Source organism: Heterodontus francisci, chromosome 10 (genome assembly GCF_036365525.1).
Source record: "Heterodontus francisci isolate sHetFra1 chromosome 10, sHetFra1.hap1, whole genome shotgun sequence".
In the NCBI taxonomy this organism is placed as follows: Eukaryota; Metazoa; Chordata; class Chondrichthyes; order Heterodontiformes; family Heterodontidae; genus Heterodontus; species Heterodontus francisci.
In genome coordinates, this window is record NC_090380.1 from 59,980,549 (window position 1) to 60,006,656 (window position 26,108).

Here is a 26,108-nt window from a genome sequence, read left to right on the forward strand (position 1 = left end):
GAATAGCTGGAGATGTAATTGGTGATACAGCTCTGAAGACAGTGTGAGTTGCAGCAGACTTGTACTATACTTTTACATTGCTTTTGGAAGCAGAAAAATAGTCCCAGGTGCAATGCTAGCATGAGGTTTGAAATGTTGCACCACACTGGAGTGTGATGACATCTTTTTTTCTCACAATAATCACCATGCCAATTGTAAGACACTAAATTAAACTATCTCCACTGCAAATTGTGTGGTTCTTTTGGCCAAGATTTTGCTTTAATCTTCTTTTAAAGTGAAGGCAAAGTCTAATTCAGTAGAACAATTACCCATTATCTGTGATGTGTGTATGTGTCTGTATCCCGAAGTTATTAAAGGCCAAAATATCATACACAGATGAAATTTTGTGTTTTGCTGTTTCAATAAAAACAAGTCAGATTCATCTTGCAGAAAAATCCAACTCTGTGTTTCAAATTAGATCATTTTCAGTTTTTGAATATTTTCCTGTTTTTGTCTGAACACCTGATAACGCAGGTTGCATGTTAACAATGATTTAAACATTTACCTACACAATGTTATTTTTCGCCACCCTTCATCATTTCGAAATGAGGCATTTTAGTATGGCACCAAATTGCAATAATATGCACATTTTGTGCTGTTCTATGAAAAATAAATTCAATTTATGTAACTATATAAAATTAATATGAATGTTTTAGAACTGCACTATCCAAGAGCTATACATTTGAAAAATATCAACTTTCTTTTATTTATACAGGTGCATTCCATTTAAGACAAGCAGATACACATTCCACAAGACCTCAAAGGCTGATATGTAACAGGGAACTTTCATAGTACCCTTCAACTACTTAAAGTGGGAAAAAATGATCTGGAGGAGAATTCTCCTCTTCAGCTAGATTTCCAATGGCTGGCCCCTCCAGATTTGTTCCCAACCCTACATCATGTTCATTCCATATGCACAAAGGGATTCCAGTGTGGTTCCCACCATTAAGAGACAGCCCAGCAGTGTGAGGGCAGAGAATCCTGGTGGTGCTGCACCGGGAACACCACTGGAGTACTAGAATATGTGAGAACAGGCGTTCAAGTGGCAGAAGCACTGCAAAGATGGCAGCAAGGCTCCTACTGAAGGTCTTAACCAATTATGGAGGTCTTCATCTATTTATGAGGTTGCCGATAAGATCTCATAATAGCGCAGAGTATTGCTATTACTGGCAGATGCTTCTGATACCCGTAGAAAGTACAACCGAAATATCGGATGATAAGCTAAATAGGTGAGCCTAACAGATTAATGGTTTAGAGGAAGTCTGTGCTATTATTCCGACTGATTACATCTACTTTACAGCTGTACATTATGTGCAACTGATTGAAACTTCTGCCCAAAAAATTCAGCTTAGTGGATTATTTTTACGAATTAAGTCTGTGCTATATTAATAAAGATGTTTACACAGATTTTAGCATGGCAGAATTTAAACAATTAGTAAAAGAATTTGTAGTAGTCTTCTAAACTATTATTATTCATACATTCTAAGCTCCAATAGTGTTTCTTAGCACAATGCTTTTTCATTTTCATATTTTTTCCCCACCTCTCTGCCTCTAGATGCAGATTGCTGTGGGCTAAAATTGCACAATGAAAGTGACCCTTGGGCACGTTAATTTGTGTAAGCTTAAATAGTGCAGGTTGGTTGGCTTTTCCACCATGTGAGTCATCACAGTGAACGCAATCCAGCCCTCACTCATCATCTGCACTTTCACACTTTCCTGCCAGACAGGTGAGGGTCACTGGATAGAAACCAAGAGGTGGAAACCTGCTTCCACTTTCCATCCCTAACCCATAGGAGTGGTGTTGGCTGTGGCTCAGTGGGTAGCACTCTTGTCTCTAAGTCGCATTTTCAGGCTTCAAGCCCCACTCCAGGGCTTAAGCTTAAAAATCTCGGTTGATATTCTAGTGCTGTACTGAGGAATGAGATGTTAAACTGAGCCTCGCCCTGCCTGCTTGGGTGAATATAAAACATCCCATGGCATAATATCGAAGAAGAGGAGGGGAGTTGTCCTTGTTGCTTTGGCCAATATCTATCATTCAATCAACTTCAAAAAATATATTATCTGGTTATTATCACACATTATTTATGGGAGTTTGCTGTGTGCAATTTGGCTGTTGCATTTCCTACATTACAACTACACTTCAAAAAGTACTTCATTGGCTGTAAAGTGCTTTGTGACTTCCTGATCTTGTGAGAGTTTATTTGATTTTGATATACAGCACTGAAACAGGCCCTTCAGCCCACCGAGTCGGTGCCGACCATTAACCACCCATTTTTATACTAATCCTACACTAATCCCATATTCCTACCACATCCTCACTGTCCCTATATTCCCCTACCACCTACCTATACTAGGGGCAATTTATAATGGCCAATTTACCTATCAACCTGCAAGTCTTTTTGGCTGTGGGAGGAAACCGGAGCATCCGGGGGAAACCCATGCAGACACAGGGAGAATTTGCAAACTCCACACAGGCAGTACCCAGCATTGAACCCGGGTCGCTGGAACTGTGAGGCTGCAGTGCTAACCACTGCGCCACTGTGCCGCCCCCATAAATGGTGCTCGATAAATGGAAGCATTTCTTCTTTTATTAGGCAATAAAGGTAGAAATTCAATCGCACCATTGGGCTGGCACAAACTGAGAGCAGGAAATAATCCATGCGCTGGAACAGATAGACTGGAGGCCTGTATCAAACAGTGAGGATGATATGAACTGCCTGCAACAGAACATGGATAGGCTAGAAGAATGGGCAGAGAGGTTGTAGATGGATTTTAATACTGACAAGTGTGAGGTGAAGCATTTTGGCAGAAGGAGTAGGGAGAGGCAATATATATTTAATGGCACAGTTCTAAAGAGGAACAGAGGGACCTGGGGGTGCATGTGCATCAATCTTTGAAGGTGGAAGGACATATTGAGAGAGAGGTTAGGAAAGCGCATAGGATTTTGGGATTCATAAATAGAAGCATTGAGTACAAAAGCAGGGAAGTTATGCTGAACCTCTATAAAGCTCTGGTTAGGCCCCCAATTGGAGTATTGTGTCCAGTTCTGGTCACCACACTTCAGGAAGGATGTGAGAGTCCTTGAGAGGGTGCAGAGGAGATTTACCAGAATGGTTTTGGGGATGGAGGATTTTATTTGCAAGGTTTAGTTGGAAAAGCTTTGTTTGTTCTCTTTAGAACAAAGAAGATTGAGGCGAGATTTAATAGACGTGTACAAGATTATGACAGGCTTGGATAAGGTAGACAAGGAAAAGCTGTTCCCATTATCAAATGGCACAAGGACTAGGGGACACAGATTGAAGGTTTTGGGCAAAAGATGCAGGGGAATATGAGGAAGCACTTTTTTACATAGCGGGTGGTAATGACCTAGAACGCGCTGCCCACAAAGGTGGTGGAAGCGGAGACAATCAATGGCTTCAAGAGGAAGTTGATGAGAGAAATAAACTTGCAGGGCTACAGGGATTGAGCCGGGGAGTGGGACTGACAGCATAGCTCCGAGGAGAGCCAACATGGCCTCGATGGGATGAGTCTCCTTCTTCTGTGGCATAAATGACTCTATGTTCCCAGATAGCTCATTAGTGAGCAGAGATGAATTTAGAGCCAGTGTAACGCTAGCAGAAGCCTTCAAATAGGTTCTGGGATGGGTGAAGTTGATCAAGAGGAAGACGAGTATGGTCATGCATTGCTATGCAGGCAGGAAAGGCACTCCTACTCCGCCTGTCTGCGCACTAAGGTAAGTTTAAACATTTTTTGAAACACAAACTTACCTGATCTTAGCTGGCCTCTAGCAGTTCCTTTAAGGACTGCTGGCTAGGATGCTGTAAAACTGAAAAAATCTAGTTGGATTTTGTTCCACCTGAACCAGTTCTACCCAGGTTTTGTCCAGTTTTGAAAAAGGGATTTAAAATAAGCATTAGGCCCCTTATTAGCATATTCAAATGGCTGTTTTAGCCTGCCACCAGGGTTGTCTCTGGAAGAGGGGATTAACAACATCGGAAATAGGAGTAGGAGTAGACCATTTGGCCCCTCGAGCCTGCTGCACCATTCAATACAATGATGACTGATCTTCTGCTTCGTCTCCACTTTCCTGACCACTCCCCATGTCCCTTGATTCCCTGAGAGATCAAAAATCTGTCTACCCCAGCCTTGAATACATTCAACAATGAAGCATTCACAACCCTTTGGAGTAGAGAATTCCAAAGATTCACAACCCTTTGACTGAAGAAATTTCTCCTCATCTCAGTCCTAAATGAATGACCTTTTATACTGCGACTGTGCCCCATGTTCTAGATTCCCCAGCCAGAGCAAACAAACTTTCAGTGTCTATCCTGAACGGTCTTGACAAGGTGGATGTGGAAAGGATGTTTCCTCTTGTGGGTGAATCCAGGACTAGGGGGCACTGCTTTAAAATTCGGGGTCGTCCTTTTAGGACAGAGACGAGGAGAAATGTTTTCTCTCAGAGGGTGGTGCAACTTTGGAATTCTCTGCCTCAGAAGGTGGTGGAGGAGGGGTCATTGAATATTTTTAAGGCAGAGGTAGATAGATTCTTGTTGGGCAAGGGAATCAAAGATTATCGGGAGCAGATGGGAGTGTGGAAGTCGAGACAGAAACAGATCAGCCATGATCTTATTGAACAGTGGAGCAGGCTCATTGGGCTGAATCGCCTACCTCTGCTCCTAATTCATATGGTTGTATGGTCGTACCCTTTCAAGCCCCTGCAGAATCTTGCATGTTCCAATGAGATCACTTCTTATTCTTCTAGACTCCAGAGAGCATAGGCCCAATTTACTCAGATAGGATGATAGGACAACCCTCTCATTTTTTTATTTCTTTCATGGAATGTGGGTGGTGCTAGTAAGGCCAGCATTTGTTACCCGTCCTTAATTGCACATGAGAATGTGGTGGTGAGCTGCCTTCTTGAACCACGGCAGTCCATGTGGTGCATACACACCCCTAGTGCTGTTAAAGAGGGAGTTCCAGAATATTGATCCAGCGACAGGAACCCAGGAATCTAGTTAACTTTTGCTGTACTGCCTCCAAGGCAAGTATATCCTTCCTTAGATTTGGAGACTAAAATTGCACATAGTGGGCTGAATTTAGTGCCTCCGTTGTGGGTCCTGGTGGCAGACCCGGAAGTGGGCGCCATTTCTGCTCATCATGTGTGTAGCCAGCTGGCCGTGATCACACAGCAGGAGGCCAGTTTTCATGATGAAGGCACGGGGCCTATCCAATTTCATGGTGGTGGCTGGCTCCGAGGCGCTGATTGCAGTGTGAGATGACACTGTATTTAAAGCCTGCCAGCCCTGCTTGCACGCAGCCTTTGAGTGATATACTGTTTGCCGATCAGTGCTGAAGAACCTGGATCTGGAGATTCTCCTCCAGGCTGCAAGGGAAATGCAGGAGGTCCTGTTCCCCAGGAATGGCAAGAAGAGGTCCTCCCACCTGACCAAGCAAGCCTGCATGGAGATTGCACAGGAGGTCAGCAGCCGTGCGGTCACTCCCCTCTGAACATGGGTGCAGTGCAGCAAGAGAGTGAACAACCTTCATTCTGCTAAGGTGAGTGTTCCATACCTTTCTCCTCTTTGGGGCTTGTATGTCACTACATGGGAGACAGTGTGACAATGGAAGGGAGTCACCAGAAAGGTAATGGCAAAGGGGGTTAGGTGTCAACGCATCCTGCCACCTTCTTTCACTGCTCACCCCCATTACATCCCCTGAGAATGGACGTGGGGAGGAGCCATGGAGGAAACCCCAGCAGGGGAAAAGGGGCTGCTATGAGCAGAACTGTTCTCTCACTCTTCCTGCGAGCTCTTACTATCTCTCTCTTTCCTCTTGCAGGAGAAGTGGGCCCATAACAGCAGGGAGACCTCAAGGATTGACAGAGGAATTCCAAATATACGGCCTCTGTCGACGGCTGGAGTTAGTGGGGACCCAGGGCAGCCACTCAATAGTGGATGGTGAGACTGGAGTCTCAACACAAGAGAGTGAGGATTGTCTTTATTCGACCTTTAATACACTTCTGGAGATCCACACCATGCATGGCTGGCATGACAAGATCTGCACTGCTGAACCCGCACATGTTCTGTCCCACAGGTCAGCATTTGACTTCCTAATTGCATACTGTACCTGCATGCTAGTGTTTTTGTCTCTTTCTGGGTTTTCTGTACCCGCACCCCCCCTCATATTTTATTTAAAAATTCCATGGACCCTCCCCATAGTCAAATACAAGTTTTTTTTGTATCAAAGTTAGCGTTACAAATGTAACCCACTATTTAAGAAAGGAGGGGGAGAGAAGTCGGGGAACTACAAACCTGTTAGTTTGATGTCAGCGATGGGGAACATGTTAGAATCTACTATAAAAGATGTGATAACTAGACACTTCGAACATATTGATATGATTGGGCAGAGTCAATGTGGATTTATGAAAGGGAAATCATGTTGGACAAACCTGTTGTAGTTTTTTGATGATGTTACGTGTAGCATAGATAAAGGAGAATGACTGGATGCGATATATTTGGATTTTCAGAAGGCTTCATAAGATCCCATACAGGAGGTTAATAAACAAAATTAGACCACATGGGATTTGGGTAATATACTGGTATGGATTGAGAATTGGATAACAGACAGAAAACACAGAGTAGGAATAAATGGGTCATTTTCAGGATGGCAGGCTGCTTCTAGTGGGGTACTGCTAGGATCACTGCTGGGGCCACATCTGTTCATAATCTATAAAAATGATTTGGATGTGGGGACTAAATGTAATATTTCCAAATTTGCTGATGACACAAAACTCGGTGGGAATGTAAGTTGTGAGGAGGATGCAAGGAGGCTTCCAGGGGATTTGGACAGGCAAGAACATGGCAGATGGAATATAATGTGAATTAGTGTGAAATTATCCACTTTGGTAGAAAAACAGAAAGACAGAGTATTTCTTAAATGGTGAGAGGTTGGGAAATGTTGATATCCAAAGGGACCTAGGTGTCCTTATTCATGAGTCACTAAAAGCTAGCATGCAGCTGCAGCAAGCAATTAGGAAGGCAAATTATATGTTGGGCTTGATCACGATCCTGTTTTTTTTTTCTCCTCGGGAAATAAGCGGTGCACCTTTAAGGCTGTAAAAGTTCAGTACTTCTTTACGGCAGCAAGCTCCAGAGACTGAGTGAAAGTGCACTCTGGTTGCATAACTACAATCATACAAATCAAAAAGAGACAAAATACAATGTTGCTGTTTGACTTTGAAACAGGCTGGCAGAGACTCACACTTAACAGGCTGTTGTGGCACGTGAAGGAAATAGCAGAGCTCTCTCTCAGTCTATTTAAATCCTATTTATTATACCCTCTCGAAATTCTGAAGAAGCTTCAAATTCTTGATCTACTGTGTCCATCACCACAAAGAAGAAGAGTTTGATGCTTCAAATGCTGAACTGAACTGCTGAATTCCCATTTCTCATTGTCACAAGACGAGCCTCCTTAAACAGTGTTCAAATCACACGCAGCTTCCACAGTGCGGACTGTGACACCGACCACTCCCTGGTGTGCAGCAAGGTTAGACTCAAACCAAAGAAGCTGCATCACTCCAAGCAGAAGGGCCACCCGCGCATCAGCATGAGCAGAATTTCTCATCCACAGCTGTTACAAAAATTTCTAAATTCACTTGTAAAAGCCCTTCAAAACACTCCCACAGGGGATGCTGAGACCAAGTGGGCCCACATCAGAGACGCCATCTATGAGTCAGCTTTGACCACCTATGGCAAATGTGCGAAGAGGAAGGCAGACTGGTTTCAATCTCATTTTGAAGAGCTGGAACCTGTCATAGCCGCTAAGCGCATTGCACTGTTGAACTACAAGAAAGCCCTCAGCGAGTTAACATCCGCAGCACTGAAAGCAGCCAGAAGTACTGCACAAAGAACAGCCAGGCGCTGCGCAAATAACTACTGGCAACACCTTTGCTGTCATATTCAGCTGGCCTCAAACACCGGAAACATCAGAGGAATGTATGATGGCATTAAGAGAGCTTTTGGGCCAACCATCAAGACGATCGCCCCCCTCAAATCTAAATCAGGGGACATAATCACTGTCAACATAAGCAAATGGACCACTGGGTTGAGCACTACCTAGAACTATACTCCAGGGAGAATGTTGCCACTGAGACTGCCCTCAATGCAGCCCAGCCTCTGCCAGTCATGGATGAGCTGGACGTACAGCCAACAAAATCGGAACTCAGTGATGCCATTGATTCTCTAGCCAGCGGAAAAGCCCCTGGGAAGGACGGCATTACCCCTGAAATAATCAAGAGTGCCAAGCCTGCTATACTCTCAGCACTACGTGAACTGCTTTGCCTGTGCTGGGACGAGGGAGCAGTACCTCAGGACATCCGCGATGCCAATATCATCACCCTCTATAAAAACAAAGGTGACCGCGGTGACTGCAACAACTACCGTGGAATCTCCCTGCTCAGCACAGTGGGGAAAGTCTTTGCTCGAGTCGCTTTAAACAGGCTCCAGAAGCTGGCCGAGCGCGTCTACCCTGAGGCACAGTGTGGCTTTCGTGCAGAGAGATCGACCATTGACATGCTGTTCTCCCTTCGTCAGATACAGGAGAAATGCCGCGAACAACAGATGCCCCTCTACATTGCTTTCATTGATCTCACCAAAGCCTTTGACCTCGTCAGCACACGTGGTCTCTTCAGACTACTAGAAAAGATTGGATGTCCACCAAAGCTACTAAGTATCATCACCTCATTCCATGACAATATGAAAGGCACAATTCAGCATAGCGGCACCTCATCAGACCTCTTTCCTATCCTGAGTGGCGTGAAACAGGGCTATGTTCTCGCACCCACACTTTTTGGGATTTTCTTCTCCCTGCTGCTCTCACATGCGTTCAAGTCTTCAGAAGAAGGAATTTTCCTCCACACAAGATTAGGGGGCAGGTTATTCAACCTTGCCCATCTAAGAGCGAAGACCAAAGTACAGAAAGTCCTCATCAGGGAACTCCTCTTTGCTGACGATGCTGCTTTAACATCTCACACTGAAGAGTGTCTGCAGAGTCTCATCGACAGGTTTGCGGCTGCCTGCAATGAATTTGGCCTAACCATCAGCCTCAAGAAAACGAACATCATGAGGCAGGATGTCAGAAATGCTCCATCCATCAATATCGGCGACCACGCTCTGGAAGTGGTTCAAGTGTTCACCTACGTAGGCTCATCTATCACCAGTAACCTGTCTCTAGATGGTTAGATTCTCTCTTGTTTGAGATGGTCATTGCTTGGCACTTGTGTGGTGCGAATGTTACTTTAAGGCAATAGGTAATACTTTTAAAATAAATTATGCTCTCAAATATATGAAAAATCTCTTTTAAAATTATTTAGAGGCTTTAGACCTAGATCTTCTTGCAGATAGCAAATCATTTTACGTATGATTGTAAAAATGAGCAGATTTAATCTCCAACCTATCAAGTGAACAAGCATGATTTAAAAAGAAGACAATGCATTAAAGCACAAAAAATAATATTTTTCAGCAGAAAACTTTAAAAGTATGAAATGTTCGAAAGCAGGATCCTAAATTTCTGAATTCAGCTGCTTAACTAGCTATTTACAAAAGATAAAGATTAGTTAACAGTTCTTCTGTCATCTAAAAACACTTCTCTAAAAAGAAGTTCTTTAAAATCAAGACTCAGAAAATGTTTTGTAAATTAGCTAGTTTTGAAAGGAATAGTTGTGCAAGTAAGCAATGTGCTGGCATTTCAACGGGAACAGTTATAAAACAGATTAACTTCAAATAGAATATTTTGAAAAAGAAAAGCAGATACTGTACCACACAAACGGACAGTTATGAAGAAAGTCACAAGCATCGCAGCTTGCTTATGGGCATCCTTCAAGCCATTCATTTCAGCACCAACAACGTATCTTGACAGCTGCTTTCTCTGGAAACAGTTTTCTTGGTTTCACATTGGTGCAGTTGGTCTTCTACAAAAAACACAAACTTTGGAGGCAGCAAGATTTGCATTTTATGTACATAACTTCCTTTTGTGATAAGGAAGACACTATGTAGATGTATACTGCATTTCCTGTTCCTCAAACAGTTCTTTGTGTACTGAGGTTTTTTTTCAATTGGTTTTACCAGATAATGTAATAGGATCAAATAAGATATCATTTTAACCATTAGTTTTATGTATACAATGCATGCGAAATATGCTAATAAACTTGCAAGATATTTTGCAGATGCAACATGCAACAATGTATTTGTATATACTCTTTTACCAAGAAATTGATGTTGAAAATGAAAATGTATCTTTGGAAATCCTAGCCAAAGCACAAATCACATTCAATTAACAACTTTAGAAATCTCAATAGACTCCGGGTAACAAGGACAGCTACTTCCCAGCAAGCAATTCATAAACACTCACCTCCAACACACACTTTCTGGACCGGATTTTGTTTTGAAGATGCTGGTCCCACCCTTGGGACTGGAGGCTAGTGCATCTTATGACAAGGCCAGGAGCAGCCGGCCGCATACGATCTAGTGGCGGTCGGCCAATTAAGGGCAATAAGGCGCTGGGGTCGACCAATTATATGGCCAGTGACAGAGGCAGAGATGTTGGCATCAGCTGAAGCCAGGGCAGATCCTGCCCCAATTCTTAAACGGCTGCTCAACATGCATTCAATGTTATTTGTACAGTGATAGGATTTTCAGAGTGCTGAAAGGCTGCAGAGTAATGGCAGACAGTAGACCCTGGGTAGCCCCCATGCTTTGGTGATGCCTCCCTCCAGGTGTTCTTACAAGCTGCCAGGGAAAGGCAGGAGATTCTCTTCCCAAAGGACAGGAGGAGGAAAGCTGGGAGCCTGAACAAACAAGCCTGGCTTCAGATTGCAGAGGAGTCAGCAGCCATGGGGGTCACACCAAGGACCTGGATACAGTACCACAAATGACTCAATGCCCTCATCCGGGCATCGAAAGTGAGTACCTCTTAAAGTGTTCACCACTTGGGTCTTGCATCTGCCAGAGGAGGAGGGTGCTTTGCGTGGAGGGAGTGTACCCACCCAGACATGGGCAAAGGGTCAAGGAATGTAGACAAACTGCCTGAGGCATGGTGAAATGGCCCTGAAAAAAGGCCAATTGTCATTGGAGACCCTCACGAGGTCCGTGGAAAGGGGCCGGATGCAGGAGCCGTCTGTCTGCCTCCATCCGTAACTGATGGACAAAGACCAGCATATGTCTTGGGATTGTTCCCGCTGGGTGACCAACAACATTCATCCTTGTGCCAGCAGGACAAGATAGCACACAATTGCAGAAAACAGGCCAAGACTGCTGGTGGGCTGCCAAATCTCCATTTCCTGAGCCCAATGGAGGATGAGGCCATGGAGCTGACTCGACTGTAGGATGAGAAGAAGCATTGCAGACGGAGGGATGGGACATCTTCCCAAGATAGTCAGTAAGGTCGTCATGGGGCACAAGTGCGCATCTGCAGTGAATGAGCCATGCTACTCATCAGGTATCCAGTGCTTACAGGGATCTCCAAATTACGGGTCTTTACTACGTCGGGAGTGGAGGCCCTTGATTTTTCAATGTCTCTGTTCTCTCATGCAGGTCACGCAGAGCCTGGTCAAAGAGCCTGTGAGACTATGAGAGAGCCCGCCACATCTGAAGAGGAGGAAGGAGCCTCAAAAGGTCCAGCATCACTTCATACCTCTGCACCCTCCACCAGAACAGACACTTGCACATCAGTGGGTATGCAATCGCAGTTAGATTCGGGTACACAACCTGCATACGTGCACCCAAGCTGCTGATGGAGGCTGTGACAGCCCAGGCCTCTGACATTCGGAAGGCTGTGGGAGGCCAGGCCCACGCTGAACCCCAGGCTCATGACGTACCTCTGGTATCATCAGCATCACAGGAAATTCTGCAGCTGTAGTGAGAGATCCTGCAACATCTGGCAGAGATGCCAGAGGCTATGCGTGCCCAAGCATGGACAATGGATGAGTCCATCCAGGCCCTCAGTGCTGCACTGTCTCTGACTGGTGCACGAGTGGCGTCCTTCATTGAGAGATTGGCAGCTCTCCTGGAGAGCCACATCCAGCAGAGCACTCAGTGTCTACAAGATCTTTGTGCAGACCTACATACCGTCGTCTTGACCATGAGCTCAAGGCAATAGTAGCAAAATGAGACAGGGAGCACCAGATCCTCTACACTCTCAGATCAGCAGGGAAGCGCAAATGTGCCTTGCAAAGAAGGAGGAATGGCTGCCCATCGCTACTGGAGGTTCCTCTCAGGGTGCTCCTGGTGGGTCAAGCAGTTTCTCTGCCCCTCTGCCAGTGGTGCCAGGGTCTCCTTCATCCCTGATGACAGTGAGTGCTACTGATTCTGTGCAGGAGGACCCCAACATGCCAGGTCCCACAAGGCTGAAGGCAACCAGAGGATGTCGGCCAAGGTCATCCCAAGCCAAGGGGCAGCAAGGTCAGCAGACTGCCACCACTTCAGTTGACAGCGCAGGGGAGCACCTTGTAGGAATGCATGGAAAAGAATAAAGGAGAGCTCCTAGAAGCACATGGTATTCACAGGCCAATGCTTATTGTGGATGGAAAGGGTAGTTTTTGCTGTCACGGTCATTAAAGAATTTTTTTCCACAAACAGGATCTCCTTCCTATTCCATATGGTCTTTTACATTTCATATTAACCTTGCCTCTGTGAAGAGGCTCGAGGCGAGGCATCATTTTGTGAGGGGTCCAGTCTGGAGCCTTGCCAGCTCAGCACTGCGCAACTGATCAATGAGTGTTTGTTCCCTGAAGGAAAGAAGGTCACCACAAGGCTGTACAAAGGTTAGTCGTTATTGGTCAAAGTACAACTGGCAGTAAGAATCAAAGGAAACACAAATTTATAAGGGCATCGCGAGCCTCCCTTGCATGTATCTCATGGCGTCTCTTCTGTTGTCCCTGGGGTCCTTCATCTGACGATGCTTGGCCAGCTTCCTCCTCTGCATCCTCATCGTCTGAGAAGGCAGAACGCTCCTTGATATCCTCATTGTTCAATGTCTCCCCTCTCTGCACCTCCAGGTTGTGCAGTGCACAGCAGACCACCACGATAAGTGAGACCCTCGCCAGGGCATACTGAAAGGCTCCACCGGACCGATCTAGGGATCTGAATCTTATCTTCAGCCACCCAATGGCCTGCTCTATGGTCGCATGCATTGTCCTGTGGCTAGTGTTGTACCTCTCCTATGCATCTGTGCGTGGGTTCCACACAGCAGTCAGTAGCCATGTCCTCAATGGGTAGCCCTTTTCTCCAAGGATCCATCCTGAAGGCACGTGGGTGACTGGAAAAACTCTGGCACCTGGAGCTGCCTCAAATGTCCGCATTGCGGCAACTTACCAGGAAGTATGCACAGATCTGCAGGATCGACTTACGGTGGTCACAGACCAGTTGTACATTGAGGGCCCTCCTGAAAAGAGTACTGGTGACCTCCTTGATGCACCAATGGGCTGCTGACTGTGAAATCCCACACATGTCTCCAGTGGATTCCTGGAATGATCCAGAGGCGTGGAAGCTCAGTGACACAGTGACCTTCAGCACCACTGGCATTGGATTTCTATCAAGTTCCCTGGAGCACAGCTCATCCTACATCATTGCACATAGGTCAGTGACAGCATTCCTGGAGTGGCAGTGTCTTTGTTGGCGCAGCCTCTCGGACATCTGCAGATAGTTGAGCCTCAACTGGAGGGTAGCATCTTCTGTGTGGGGGAGGGCTGCTGGCTTTCCCCTCTGCACCCTTCACTGTCTGGAGGCTGATGCTGACCCTCCAGTGGGCTCACAGGTTGTTCTGGTGCCACTGCAGGTGCCTGAGCCTCCCTCCCGCTCTGCTGCAGCTCCTTTCAATGGAGTCTCCGAAGCCGAGATGAATGAGGCGCATGATAGTTGGCCTCTCCCTAAGTACAAGTCCTTCAGTGCCAGCCGCACCTCTCCCTACCCCCTCTTGTCACCTTTGACGAGGTGGCACTTGCCTGTTGCCCCCCTTGGAATGGTACGTCCACAATTCTGGCACCTTTGACACCACTCCTCAGATGATGCCCGATGCCCGCCTGTCTCCATCCTGCCTGGCAGTCGATGCTACCTCTCCTGATGGCCTCCCCTTGCAGCCAGCAATGAGCTGCTGCCTCCATCTCGCCTCCTTTAACCTGGTGAGGCTCTGAAGCCCTGTGAGTCCTGTGCGCTGTTAACAAAATTTAAAACCACAACTAAAATAGCTGTCAATATGTCTCTTAAGTACCTTAATTGCCTGCCCTCCGTGTTGATATCTGTTCTCCGCCCTGCATGTTTGCTGCCATGGACAAAATCAGGATGGGACGTCACGACATTGGACTTGATGTCAGACTTCCTGTCTGATGTCTCCTGTCCTGATTTTATGCCCCCCCCCATCTCCATTTTCATCCCCAAGTTCATGCAAAATTCAGCCCTCTATGTGTAGTCCTCTCATCAGGTATCCACAATGTCAAGAAAACATGCTATGCTGAATGAGGAATTTTTGATCCATCAGTTGGAAACCTACATTAAACTTTTATAAAGGAAAGCTGGGATCCTACATTTAACTTGTAAAAAGCTGGCAGCTAAGATGGCCACCACAATTTGCATTGAAATACCTCACATTCCAGAACATTGAATTGGAGATGCATGTCTAACAAGGCACTCAGCCAGGACAATGGCTTGGATAACTGAGTAGATTATCCAATATTGCCCTTGTCAGGTGGGACATTCTAGCCATCTTGTAGCATTCATTAGTGGAGACATCTCCAGGAGGAGCATTGAAACAATGAGACCTGAGAGAGATTGAGAATTCCTAGACTTGAATCTAATTAAATCGCAAACAAGGACACTGGACAATCATGTGGCTGCCTCCCCATCTGTGGAAAACTAGCAACGTTTTGCTCCAAAGGGAGAATCTCCTGCGACTTTGAAGTGGCAGAATCCATCGTGGGGTGTCTCTCTCTCGCTCTCTCTCTGCAGGTGACCATGGGGCATTCAAAGCTTGCCTGCTGGCTGACAAAGATCCAAGACAAAGACCCCCAGGAAGAAAACCACCTGCTCCACTGTCTCCAAGAACATCTACCCACCACCGACTTCAGGATCACAACTTCAGCCAGAAGACAACCGAATTATCAAACCCCATAGACTGTTTAAAAGCAAAATACTGCAGATGCTGGAAATCTGAAATAAAAACAAAAAATGCTGGAAATACTCATCATGTCTGGCAGCGTCTGTAGAGAGAGAAGCAGAGTTAATGTCAGTGACCTTCCATCAGACTGTATATTATTTTTATTTGTTCTGGACTCTAATCCAACCCAAATATTCCTCATCACTCTGTAATCTATTTGTGTGTGATTCTCATGTGTGTGTGTGTGTGTGTGAGTGAAAGTGTAGAGTAGTTTGTTATTTCACTTAGATTAGGTTTTTGGTTAAATACAATAAACTCACTTCTTTCTTGTATAAACTCAAGAAAACCTGTCCCGTTGGTTCTTTTATGATCACAACAAAGGTGAAAGGTTAAATACTCACTGAAATGGTAATCATATCCACTGTTCAAAAAGGAATAAACCCTGTTGTGGCCAAACAAGGAGAACGACAAGTGGGGAGCTTTGTGACCCCTCCTAAACTGATCATAACAACAACAACAACAACTACTTAGATTAATGTAGCACCTTTACCGTAACCAAAGTTCCAAGGCAGAAGTGTAATCAGACAAAAAGTGAGACTAGGCCAAACAAGATGGTATGAGGATGGGTAATTAAAATCTTGGTCAATGAGGTAGGTTCTAAGGAGATTCTTAAATGAGTAGAATGGTAAAGAGACAGAGATTCAAGGAGGAAATTCCAGAACTTAGGGTATATATGGCTGAAGGCACGATCATCAGTTGTGCCTGATGGGAGTGCATTTACACAACTGGAGTTAAAGAAATATAGGGTTGTCAGAGAGTGGTGGGCTGAAGGAGGATATAGAGATAGGGAGTTGTGACATTATAAAGTGATTTGAAACAGAGATGAAAATGTAAAATTTGACACATTTGGGGACAGAAGCCAATGTGGCTCAGCAAGCATATAAGGATGTTGGGTGAGTGAGACGTAGCGCAGGTTAAGATACCAGCAATAGTATTTGGAATGAGTTGATGTTTATGAAGAGTGGAGGATCAGAGACCAGCCAGAGGAGATTTCAATAGTTGAGCATGAAGACAACAAAGACATGGATAAGGGTTACAACAGCAGGTGGGCTGAAGCAGTGGCAGGGATGCAGAAAATTATGGAGGTGGATCTATGCCGTCTTTGTGACAGTGAGGACATGGGCGTCCATAGGTTAAATAGAATCCTGGACAGTCTCGTCCAGCCTGAGACAGTGGCTGAGGAGGTGGATGGAATCAGTTGTGAGGGCATGGAGATTGTCTTGCAGGTGAAAGACAATCATTTTGGTCTGCTAAATGTTTCACTGGAGGAAACTCCAGTTCATGCATGCATGCATGGATGGATGGATGGACTGTCGGAGAAATAGATAGATAGACCAACTCCATCGATTTTCAGCTACAAATTGTCATATAAAGGTTAATGTTTGTTATTTTCTATCTTCCAAGGATGGATAGCTTAGCCTGTAACTACTGAAAATCTACATTGTGCCTTTGTTAATTTATTCATTTATTATCTACTATATAGTTCAAAATCGTAAGTGGTCCCAACACTCTAGTGGTATTGTAATCATGAGCGGAACATTATTGCACCTAACATTGCATCCATCAATCAACTGAACTCAAACCTTTTATGTCAATTCTGGTTGTATTATTTAGTATTTGTCAAAGAGTGGCACTGTGGCAGTACATGTCCTAGAGAACACTAAGCATCCTTCTAAAGATATGTTGAGGCAAGTTCAATGTACTCAGCTCAAAGCCCACAGAAATTGATGTTATTTTTCCACCCACTCCTGTTTTTGCTGAGTAACATCGGTACAACTCCAATGGTCTGCTCACCCTGCCAGGTCCCTCTGTTTAGTTGCAATATTGCTACTGTTACGGTGTCTCCCTTCCCCAGCATTTATTAAATGGCTGTCCTGACCAATGAACCATTCTGTGTACTACAGTTGGAGCTTTCCTCTATCAATTGCTTGCCTGCCTATCTGCTTCACTGGTTTTCAATAGTGCAGCTGTCCCCTTCACTGCTGAGGCCCCGAGTAGCTCTGTGGTAATCAGTGGGAAAAGTTGTTTGTTTTCCTGTGTCCCACCGATCAGCCTCTTGATAGCCTTTAATTTCATCGAGTCATAGAATTATAGAATTATATAGTACAGAAGGAGCTCATTCAGCTATTCTGCTTGTGCCAGCACTGTGAAAGAGTTATCCAATTTCTTGCATTCCCTTGCCCTTTCTCCGTAGCCCTGCAAGTTTTTCCCTTTTAAGTATTTATCCAATTCCTTTTTGAAAGGTACTCTTGAATCTGGTTCCACCACCCTTTCCAGCAATGCATCCCAGATCATAATAACTTGCGGTGTGAAAAAAAAACTCATCTTGCCTCTGGTTCTTCTGCCAATTACCTTCAATCCATTTCCTCTGGTTACTGAGCCTTCTGCCACTGGAAACAGTTTCTCCTTATTTACTGTATCAATACCGTTCAACATTTTGAAAATCTCTATTATTTCTCCCATAATCTTCTCTGCTTTAAGGAGAACAACTCTAGCTTCTCTAGTCTCTCCACATAACTGAAGTCTCACATCTGAAGACTGACAACATTTAACTCTGTACAAACAATACTGAAGTTTAAGCATCAAAAGATTTTGGCCCTCATTTGATCCCTTTAATACAATAGTATTATGCAGGTGTTAGCCACAGAGGGCTCATGCCCATTTCTGCTATTTGAGTTCTAAATGCACTGCAAGTGCACCAGATTAAGTGGAGCAGCCGACATTAAGTTGGAATGGCTGCTCAGATCAGTGACCCATCCCACCAACCACAGTTTTAGGTTTGCAGAAGAAGTCTAAGGGTAATAGTGTTGAGTCCATTTAAAACACTATAGTTGTGGTTTAGTGCCAGTCCTACACCACCCTTTGCCTGCTGCTGTTCCAGTTACTGCATAAAATCATTTTTCAAAATTGAAGAAAAAAACTCAATCAAAAAGGAGTAATATTTATGGTATAATGTTTGGGACTCATGATACACAAACAATAACTATTTTCTTTAATCATGCAACCATAGCATATTCACTCGGTTCAGCTCTAATCTTTTGAAGACACAATACTAGCTTCTAAATATTACGGCTGAATCTATTCACTCGTACTTTTAATTCATTGTCCCAGAGATGTCCTGATCTTTACTTAAATATTTCCACATGTTTTTAAAGCACTGGTCCATATGTAGATGGTGATTGTTATGTCTTTGGGCTTCCAACCTAGGTATTTTCCCACAGTCAATATCTCAGATCATCCCAAATAGATGAACCACTCCACTGCAATGTTAATTCCCCCAGTGAAACCCTAATTTTGTTAACTGAACTATTTTGGTGCTTATTTAATTAGTGTTATTCATGTATAACAGCCCTTTCAATTTACTAACACCAAAACCCTGATTTTAACTTAACCCACGCCAATTCCCATCAATTTTGGGCAGGGTGAAAATGGGTGAACTTGTTCCCACTGGGTGGATTAAGTAGAAATTACCTCCAACTCTTTATTTAGTTAATTTTGTCAACTTTCTGTCCAACTTATTTAATTCATTCATCTCCTCCTTTGCTAACTTTATTTTCTTCATATGGTGCCATTTCTCCCATTCTGCATAAAGTTGCTTTAAACTCATAAATTATCCATCTTCATTCAATTCATTTTCCTCATATCCATTTTAATTTTGACTATTCCATCTTTTTCCCCCTGCCTGTCCCCTATCTCCTCCAACCTCTCTGACTGACCTCATCCTAAACTGCCCTCCTGACCTGTTCCCCATCATCGTCTCCCTCCAGCCTTCCCTCCTCTCCCATCATCATCCTCCTCATACCCTACCCCCTCCATGTTCCCCATCTCTTCCCCTTCTGCATTTCCTCCCTGATTCACCTTCCCTTCTGCTCTCCCCTCTCTTTCCCGTTCCCCCCTCCTTAAGGTATTTGCATCACCGATTTAAACAATATAGCTGATTCCTCTAGTCCTACTCTTGCTCTGACAGCCTCAGGTATTCTTCGATTCTTTGGAGCCCTCTAACTTTTCTCCCCTGGCGTTTGACTATATTCTACCCTTCTTTTCCTTCTCCCTTTAACCCTGCTCTACCTTTCTCTTTCTCCAGCCCATCAGCCTCTACTGTTCCCAAAATACTGTAACAAGAATTTTTCTTTGATCCCTGGGGTTGCTACAAATTACTAAGATATTAATGTACAGTTTTTCAAGAATCATATCGATTGATTTTTGGACACAAACAAATCAAGAGGTATGGGGATCGGGCAGGAAAGAGGAATTGAGATAAAAGGTCAGCCATGATCTTCATGAATTTTGGAGCAGGCTTGATGGACCATATGGCTTACTCCTTACTCCTTACTTCTATTTCTAATGTTATGTTGAAGGTACATTTCAGGCCATAAGGAGTGAGGGGCTCACCTATTTGGGATGAACTGAGATACTGACTGTTGGAAAATACCTCGGTTAAAAGCCCAAAGACATAACAATCACCATCTACATATGGACCATCATTAATGCTTTAAAAACATGTCTCTCTGATCGTATACTGACTGACTTTTAAGGGTGATTCATGCCTGGAAAAAGCTGTGTGAAATGCTATTGCACTCCTGTAAGTGGTTTGCCAGGAAATGTTAGTCTAAAGTGAGCATCAAATGATACAGATTTTTTCACTAAATTAATATATCTCAACATGTTACCAGAAATCCTCATCACAAGCAACAGACCTAATATCATTAAGGCAATGAGGATGGAGGCTGCAACCAGATTAGTTATTTTGTAGACACTCAATCTGATAGTATTTAACTGTATTAGCAAGCATTGTATCCCTTGCCAGAAGCATCTGCTATTACTTTTATTGTAATGTCAAAGCCACAGCTTGGATCCAGTAACTGCAATGTGTGTCTGACTCGGGAGATCTAGGTAATATAGTAAGTTAATACACTGGCCAAGACTCTCCTCCCAGCAGCAGTGTTATGCCCCTATCTGACACTGCTGGAACTATAACCCAGTTTCCTGGATCAGGGATAATTTGGTATGTAAAACATGCTCCCATCATGAGTAGCCTGCCCTGTAGAAGAGGGAACTTCTACTGGCACTGCAGTGGGACTCCTCCTGCAGTACCAGAAGTCAGAAGCACCTTCAAAGGGCCTACCAATTCCTTCCCCATGGTAGCCCAGAAGATAATGATATCACATATAGTGTGCACACCCCCATCACCGTTTAGAAGGCAGGCAGGGAAGGGGGCAGGTAGAGGGATAGATAACATTTTCCCTCACTGTCTCTGGATGATATGAAGGTGCGTCATACTTTTCAGCATCTACACAAGATCTTGTACCTTCGCTAGCTAGATGAGGTAATTAAAACCTTTCTGACACAGTATCACCATTTGTGAGGTGGTATAGTTGTCACTGGAGTATAAGATATTAAAATATTTCTTCCACAGTTGGACAAAGCTTACCAAGTTAAGTTCTTGAATTTCATCTAAATGCTAGGCACCAATTAGGTAACCAAGACAAAGTATGAAGCCTTTGTTTATTGTTTTCTACTTGTTTTGCATTCAAAATGCATTGCATTTGAATAATCCCTTGCCTCCCAAGTGAGTATGGTCTAGTGTATATTTCAGTTCAGTTCTTGTTGGGATAAATAAAATTTAAAGTAACCAGCAACATTTCAAAAAGTACCATTAAAAATAGAGAGATATTCATGTGATTTGAAATGTGATAAATTATTCTTCCTGTCACTTTATTTTCCATATTCCAAATGTTATCTGTGTGGGTTTCCTCTATTCATATAAGATTTTTCTGAAATATATTTTTGTTGATAATTCAAATATCACTGATCTGGCTTGTTATGATGGTGCTTCTATATTTTTAAGCATTTTTGAGGACTTATATTTAAATTGTGAAGATTTTATAAATGCTGGACTTGGTGTTTTTTTTTAAAAGAGGTAATTAGAAGGTCTTTTCCCATGGTAGGGGTGACTAAAACTAGAGGGCATAGATTTAAGGTGAGAGGGAGGAGGTTTAAAGGGGATCAAAGGGGTAAATTTTTCACACAAAGAATAGTGGATATCTGGAATGAGCTGCCTGAGGAGGTGGTGGAGGCAGGAACAGTAACAACATTTAAGAGGCATCTGGACAGGTACTCGAATGAGCAAGGCATAGAAGGATATGGAATTAATGCAGGCAGATGGGATTAGTATAGATAGGCATTATGGTCGGCATGGACGCAGTGAGCCGAAGGGTCTGTTTCTATGCTGTATGACTCTATGACTCTTTTGGCATGGTTTGTAAACAACTCTTACTGGAATTCACCTGTCTTCAGATAAGTACCTAGCAGGGACTTTTTGATCTGGGAAAGATGTTTACAGAGAAGTGACAGGTCAAGATTTATTGGGGGTCAGGAGGCTTGACTCTTGAGATATTGTTTTAGTTTCACTTTAGACAGTCAGTTGGGCTAGGGACAGTGTTTTGAAGAGGAGTTAGAAAATCAACGTGCCAAGGACAAACCCCCAACTCAGCCTTTTCCAGCTCTTTGAAAAGCCTGCCAATATTTCCATCTCTTTGAAATGCTCTTAGAAGCTAGTGTAAGAAATAGAGAAATTGATGCTGCATTCCTCCTTGAAACCCTTGACGCCGCATTTCTCCTGAGATGCTGCCGGATAAATCCTCAACATCGCCTGAACAAATTGCTCCTGAAAAGGATCCCAGTAACCCGTCACATCACAGACGCCATCTATGACTCAGCAATGACCACCTTTGGCAAACGTGAGAAGCAGAATGCAGGCTGGTTTCAATCTCACTTTGAAGAGCTGGAACCTGTCATAGCTGCTAAAGGTACTGCACTGTTGAACTACAAGAAAGCCCCCAGCGAGTTAAATTCCGTATCACTGAAAGTAGCTAGAAGCACTGCACAAAGAACAGCCAAGCACTGTGCAAATGACTACTGGCAACACCTATGCAGTCGTATACAGCTGGCCTCCGACACCGGAAACATCAGAGGAATGTATGATGGCATTAAAAGAGCTTTTGGGCCAATCATCAAGAAGATCGCCCCCCCTCAAGTCTAAATCAGGGGAAAACGATCACTGACCAATGCAAGAAAATGAACTGCTGAGTGGAGCACTACCTAGAACTGTACTCCAGGGAAAATGTTGTCACTGATACCGCCCTCAATGCAGCCCAGTCTCTGCCAGTCATGGATGAGCTGGACGAACAGCCAACAAAATTGGAACTCAGTGATGCCATTGATTCTCTAGCCAGTGGAAAAGCCCCTGGTAAGGACAGCATTACCCCTGAAATAATCAAGAGTGCCAAGCCTGCTATACTCTCAGCACTCTATGAACTGCTTTGCCTGTGTTGGGATGAGGGAACAGTACCACAGGACATGCACAATCCCAATATTATCACCCTCTTTAAGAACAAGGGTGACCGTGGTGACTGCAACAACTACCATGGAATCCCCCTGCTCAGCATAGTGGGGAAAGTCTTCGCTCGAATCATTTTAAACAGACTCCAGAAGCTGGCTGAGCGTGTCTACCCTGAGGCACAATGCAGCTTTCGAGCAGAGAGATCCACCATCGACATGCTGTTCTCCCTTCACCAGCTACAGGAGAAATGCCGCGCACAACAGATGCCCCTCTACGTTGCTTTCATTGATCTCACCAAAACCTTTGACCTCATCAGCAGACGTGATCTCTTCAGACTACTAGCAAAGATTGGATGTCCACCAAAGCTACTAAGTATCATCACCTCATTCCATGACAATATGAAAGGCACAGTTCAGCATAGCGGTGCCTCATCAGAGCTCTTTCCTATCCTGAGTGGCGTGAAACAGGACTGTGTTCTCGCACCTACACTGTTTGGGATCTTCTTCTCACTGCTGCTCTCACATGCATTCAAGTCTTCAGAAGAAGGAATTTTCCTCCACACAAGATCAGATGACAGGTTATTCAACCTTGCCCGTCTTAGAGCGAAGACCAAAAAACAGAAAGTCCTCATCAGGGAACTCCTCTTTGCTGACGATGCTGCATTAACATTCCACGCAGAAGAGTGTCTGCAGAGACTCATCAACAGGATTCCGGCTGCCTGCAACGAATTTGGCCTAACCATCAGCCTCAAGAAAACGAACATCATGGGACAGGACGTCAGAAATGCTCCATCCATCAATATCAGCGACCACGCTCTGGAAGTGGTTCAAGAGTTCACCTACCTAGGCTCAACTATTACCAGTAACTTGTCTCTCGATGCAGAAATCAACAAGCGCATGGGAAAGGCGTCTGCTGCTATGTCCAGACTGGCCAAGAGGGTGTGGGAAAATGGTGCACTGACATGGAACACAAAAGTCTGAGTGTTTCAAGCTTGTGTCCTCAGTACCTTGCTCTACGGCAGTGAGGCCTGGACAACATATGTCAGCCAAGAGCGACATCTCAACTCATTCCATCTTCGCCGCCTCCGGAGAATCCTTGGCATCAGGTGGCAGGACTGTATCTCCAACGCAGAAGTCCTTGAGGCGGCCAACTTCCCCAGCATATACACCCAGTGGTGCTTGAGATGGCTTGGCCATGTGAGCCGCATCCGGCCATCCATGCCTACGCTCTAAAGTCATCTGCAAACACGACATGAAGTCCTGTGACATTGACCACAAGTTGTGGGAGTCAGTTGCCAGTGATCGCCAGAGTTGGCGGACGGTCATAAAGAGTGGCGAGTTGAAGAGACTTAGCAGTTGGCAAGAAAAAAGACAGAAGTGCAAGGAGAGAGCAAACTGTGTAACAGCCCCGACAACCAATTTTACCTGCAGTGCCTGTGGAAGAGTCTGTCACTCTAGAATTGGCCTTTATAGCCACTCCAGGCGCTGCTCCACAAACCACTGACCACCTCTAGGTGCTTACCCATTGTCTCTCGAGACAAGGAGGCCAAAGTAGAAGGAGAACCTATCACCATATACCCAGACACAAGACCAAAAAAAAAGGACATCTGACATCTTTCCATATCTTCTCTTTTTTTTTGTCAAGAATTAGCAAGTATTTGGCCAAAGTATTCTTTTCCTTTTTTTTTAAACAGGGGCTAAGGCAAAAAGGAACTTTCATATTTCAATCTGTGTGTAAATGCTTTGCTTCGTTACTGGTTAAGACTTGTTTTATAACAAACTGATAATTTTGTTGTTTATTAAAGAAACGTTGTTGGTGTATTTTATTCAGGGTTAAAAAGTAGAGTACATGATTGACCGCATCGGTATCTGGGTAAACATTTAAATATATGTTGTGACCTGCGGAGAAGTGGAACTAGAAAAGACAGTGCACTCCTCCCACCTCAGTCAAAACAGGCTGAACATTAATACAGGATGCAGTGATTCATAGGTTGGTATTACGCATTGTTTGAAAATTACAATTAACATTTGAAACAAGTTCTATTTAAATGCCAAAGCCACATATCTAGGCCAATTTCCTCCTCTACTGCCTGGCATTAATGGGTTCAGTTGCCTCGTGGCCCTATTAGCACAGGTGAAGAGGTCTGCAACATTTTGAAAAGGCTCTACCACTGAGAGCCCGAAACACCCACTTGTATTTGATGGTAAGCCTGCTTTAATATCCAGCAACCCAGTTGCCATTTTAGGACAGAACTGGTATGCTTTGCACACACTGACCAATTACATGGGCAACAGAGCTAAAGAGATCCAGCCAAGGCAAATATGGAATTATTTCTGTCATTGGTTGAACAAAGACTTGTGTTTATATATCACCTTTCATGTCGCTTAGAAAAATCTCAAAGTGCTTCATATGAATAGATTACTGTTGTGCACTAACTATTATACTGGCAAGTGTGGCAGTCATTTTGCACATTCCAAAATTCTCGCAAATAATAAGGACCAATTATTCTTCATTGGTGGCACTGGCTGATGGAAGAATATTACCTGGGACACGAGGAAAATTTTATTTTGAGGAGTTCCATGAGATTTTTAACACAGTAAGAAGCATGTGGGCCCTAATTTAATGTGTTATGACAACCAATTTTATCTGCAGCGCCTGTGGAAGAGTCTGTCACTCTAGAATTGGCCTTTATAGGCACTCCAGGTGCTGCTCCACAAACCACTGACCACCTCTAGGCGCTTACCCATTGTCCCTCGAGACAAGGAGGCCAAAGATTGAGATTGAAAGAGAGATTATCTGAAGCATTGCACTTTTGACAATGTAGTGCATTAAGTTGTCAGCCCAAATTATGCGCTCAAGGTCTGGACTAGGGATTCACCCTTATCAAAGAAAGAAAATAAAGAACATCTATTTATTTGGCGACCTTCTTGATCTCAGGACATCACAGAATGCTTCACTGCCAATTAAGTATTTTTGAACAGTCGCTGTAAGGAAATGTAACAGCTAGGTTTCACACAAGGTCCCACAAAGAGCAATGAGATAAATAATCAGAAGATCTGTTTTTAGTGATACTGGCTGGGGGATAAATGTTTGCCAGGTCACCAGAACTCCCCTGCTCTTCAAATAATGTCATTGGATTTTTTGAGAGGGCCCATAGAGCCTCGATTTGACATCTTATCTGAAAGACAGCACGTCTGACATTGCAGCATTCTCTCACTACTGCACTGAAGTGTCAATTTAGATTATGTGCTTAATTCTCTGGAGTGGACCTTGGACCAACAATTTTCTGATTGAGAGCTGGGAGTGTTACAAACTAAGCCCAGCAATAAGCATAAGATTAACTAACTCAACCCAGTCCAGGGATCCAATCTGGGATCTTCAGCTACCACTGAGCAGTGGTGGAAACAGTTAACCAGTAAATCTTAGGGAGACCCTCCACAATCTCTCTACTTTTAAAAATGTTAATGTCAGACTATACAGGTATATTTTCTGATTGTTCATTTCTAGTCTGGGGTCTTGTCCA

The 26,108-nt window shown here is 44.1% G+C and overlaps 1 protein-coding gene across 4 annotated transcripts in view; it reads right to left on the bottom strand.

The window, feature by feature from the left end:
- LOC137374127 (nectin-1-like) overlaps positions 1–10,104 on the bottom strand; it is a 73,646-nt gene extending 63,542 nt beyond the window's left edge. For all 4 annotated transcript variants that reach the window (XM_068039895.1, XM_068039892.1, XM_068039894.1 and 1 more), the window contains exon 1: positions 9,855–10,104. In XM_068039895.1, coding sequence (XP_067895996.1) covers positions 9,855–9,927 — 73 coding nt within the window. In that variant the 5' untranslated portion in view covers positions 9,928–10,104. The remainder of the gene's footprint in view (positions 1–9,854) is intronic.
- Between the last annotated feature and the right edge of the window lie 16,004 nt (positions 10,105–26,108).